Source organism: Pipra filicauda, unplaced genomic scaffold (assembly GCF_003945595.2).
Source record: "Pipra filicauda isolate LSUMZ 115617 unplaced genomic scaffold, ASM394559v2 scaffold1757_size3412_pilon, whole genome shotgun sequence".
Lineage (NCBI taxonomy): Eukaryota > Metazoa > Chordata > Aves > Passeriformes > Pipridae > Pipra > Pipra filicauda.
Genome location: NW_024104270.1, coordinates 1 through 3412, shown reverse-complemented (window position 1 = coordinate 3412; position 3412 = coordinate 1). Strand labels below are relative to the sequence as shown.

General features: G+C 64.3%; 1 protein-coding gene across 1 annotated transcript; it reads left to right on the top strand.

The window, feature by feature from the left end:
- Positions 1–79: 79 nt before the first annotated feature.
- LOC120322959 (probable pre-mRNA-splicing factor ATP-dependent RNA helicase DEAH6) lies at positions 80–3061 on the top strand (the record flags this gene model as incomplete). The annotated part of the gene is made up of 4 exons (XM_039379758.1): positions 80–234; positions 422–667; positions 1535–1846; positions 2857–3061. Coding segments are annotated over 4 exons (918 nt in total), but the record flags the coding sequence as incomplete, so codon positions are not given.
- Between the last annotated feature and the right edge of the window lie 351 nt (positions 3062–3412).

The window sequence follows — 3412 nt, the reverse complement described above, 5'->3', positions numbered from 1 at the left end:
TGGGAGGGACTGGGAGGGCACTGGGACCTGTCCAGGTGTGCAGGGTGGGGCTGGAGACCCTCGGCAGGTACCAGGTGAGCACGAACTGGGGGCACTGGGAGGGACTGGGAGGGCACTGGGACCTGTCCAGGTGTGCAGGGTGGGGCTGGAGACCCTCGGCAGGTACCAGGTGAGCGTGAACTGGGAGAACTGGGGGCACTGGGAGGGACTGGGAGGGCACTGGGACCTGTCCAGGTGTGCAGGGTGGGGCTGGAGACCCTCGGCAGGTACCAGGTGAGCACAAACTGGGAGAACTGGGGGCACTGGGAGGGACTGGGACCTGTCCAGGTGTGCAGGGTGGGGCTGGAGACCCTCAGCAGGTACCAGGTGAGCACGAACTGGGGGCACTGGGAGGGACTGGGAGGGACTGGGACCAGTCCAGGTGTGCAGGGTGGGGCTGGAGACCCTCGGCAGGTACCAGGTGAGCACAAACTGGGAGAACTGGGGGCACTGGGAGGGACTGGGAGGGACTGGGACCTGTCCAGGTGTGCAGGGTGGGGCTGGAGACCCTCGGCAGGTACCAGGTGAGCACGAACTGGGAGAACTGGGGGCACTGGTAGGGACTGGGAGGGCACTGGGACCTGTCCAGGTGTGCAGGGTGGGGCTGGAGACCCTCGGCAGGTACCAGGTGAGGGGTGCTGGGGGCACTGGGAGGGGACTGGGAGGGACTGGCACCTGTCCAGGTGTGCTGTGCCCAGCCCTGGCACACAGGGTGGGGCTGGAGACCCTCGGCAGGTACCGGGATCTCAAACTGGGAGAATTGGGGGCACTAGAAGGGGTACTGGGGCCTGGTCACCTTGGGACTGGGAGATCTTGGGTGCAGCCAGGTGTGCTGGGCACCACCTGTGCCAGGTGTGCGGCCCTGGAAAACCTCCACAGGTACCAGGTGAGCACCTGGCTGGGGGCACTGGGAGGGACTGGGAGCACTGGGAGGGACTGGGAGCACTGGGAGGTGCTCTCAGGTCCAGCCAGGTGTGCTGGGCACCACCTGTGCCAGGTGTGTGGCCCTGGAGAACCTCCACAGGTACCAGGTGAGCACCTGGCTGGGGGCACTGGGAGCAGTGGGAGGGACTGGGAGGTGCTCTCAGGTCCAACCAGGTGTGCTGGGCATCACCTGTGCCAGGTGCGTGGCCCTGGAAAACCTCCACAGGTACCAGGTGAACACCTGGCTGGGGGCACTGGGAGCAGTGGGAGGGACTGGGAGGTGCTCTCAGGTCCAGCCAGGTGTGCTGGGCACCACCTGGGCCAGGTGTGTGGCCCTGGAGAACCTCCACAGGTACCAGGTGAGCACCTGGCTGGGGGCACTGGGAGCAGTGGGAGGGACTGGGAGGTGCTCTCAGGTCCAGCCAGGTGTGCTGGGCATCACCTGTGCCAGGTGCGTGGCCCTGGAAAACCTCCACAGGTACCAGGTGAACACCTGGCTGGGGGCGCAGGGGAGGGACTATCACCTGCCCAGGTGTGCCGTGCCCACGCCCCCTTTCTCCCCCTCCCCCAGGTGGGTTTCCAGACGCGTTTCGAGCGCACCTGTGCCCGCGGCGCCCACCTGGTGTTCGTGACGCTGGGGCTGCTGCTGCGGCAGGTGCAGAGCGACCCCGCCCTGGGCAGGTACCAGGTGCTGGTGGCCGACGAGGTGCACGAGCGTCACCTGCCCGGGGACCTGCTCCTGGGGGCCCTGCGGCGCCTCTTACCTGCGCGCCCCGCCCTGCGCCTGCTGCTCATGTCGGCCACCTGCGACCCCCACCTGTTCGCCAGGTACTTCGGGGGAGCCCCCGTGCTGCAGGTGCCCGGCCGGCTCCACCCCATCAAGGTGAGTCTGCCTGCCCGGCCCGGGGCTCACCTGGGCGCACAGGTGAGCTACCTGCTCTCCCCATGCTCACCTGTGCCCAAGTGATCTATTTGCTCCCCCCGTGCTCACCTGGGTGCCCCAGGTGACCTACCTGTTCATTCTCACCTGTGTGCCCCAGGTGACCTACCTGTTCATTCTCACCTGGGTGCCCCAGGTGATCTACCTGTTCATTCTCACCTGGGTGCCCCAGGTGACCTACCTGTTCATTCTCACCTGGGTGGCCCAGGTGACCTACCTGTTCATTGTCACCTGGGTGCCCCAGGTGATCTACCTGTTCATTCTCACCTGGGTGGCCCAGGTGACCTACCTGTTCATTCTCACCTGTGTGCCCCAGGTGATCTACCTGTTCATTCTCACCTGTGTGCCTCAGGTAATGTGTCTGTTCATTGTCACCTGGGTGCCCCAGGTGACCTACCTGTTCATTGTCACCTGTGTGCCCCAGGTGATCTACCTGTTCATTCTCACCTGTGTGCCCCAGGTGACCTACCTGTTCATTCTCACCTGTGTGCCCCAGGTGACCTACCTGTTCATTCTCACCTGTGTGCCTCAGGTAATGTGTCTGTTCATTGTCACCTGGGTGCCCCAGGTGATCTACCTGTTCATTCTCACCTGTGTGCCCCAGGTGACCTACCTGTTCATTCTCACCTGTGTGCCTCAGGTAATGTGTCTGTTCATTGTCACCTGGGTGCCGCAGGTGATCTACCTGTTCACTCTCACCTGCGTGCCCCAGGTGATCTACCTGCTCATCCCGGTGATCACCTGCGTGCCCTGCAGGTGATCTATCTGGCCCCTCACACCCTCACCTGTCCCCAGGTGCTGTACCAGTCCCTTTACACCCTCACCTGTCCCCCAGGTGATCTACTTGACCCCTCACACCCTCACCTGTCCACACAGGTGATCAACCTGTTTCCCCATGCTCAGGTGATCTACCAGCCCCTCACCTGTGCCCACCTGTGCTCACCTGTGCACAGGTGCTGTACCAGCCCATCCCCTCAGAGCCCAGGCAGCCTCACCTGGACACGGGGCCGTACCTGCCCCTCACTTGTGTGCGTGCTCCCCTGTGCTCACCTGTGTGCTCCCCTGTGCTCACCTGTGCCCACCTGAGCTCACCTGTGCGCAAGTACTGTACCAGCCCATCCCCTCAGAGCCCAGGCGGCCTCACCTGGACACGGGGCCGTACCTGCCCCTCACCTGTGTGCTCACCTGTGTGCTCCCCTGTCCTCACCTGTGCTCACCTGTGCTCACCTGTGCTCACCTGTGCGCAGGTGCTGTACCAGCCCATCTGTCAGAGCCCAGGCGGCCTCACCTGGACGTGGGGCCGTACCTGCCCCTCACTTGTGTGCTTACCTGTGTGCTCCCCTGTGCTCACCTGTGTGCTCACCTGTGCTCACCTGTGTGCTCACCTGTGCTCCCCTGTGCTCCCCTGTCCTCACCTGTGCTCCCCTGTGCTCACCTGTGCGCAGGTGCTGTACCAGCCCATCCCCTCCGAGCCGGGGCAGCCTCACCTGGACACGGGGCCGTACCTGC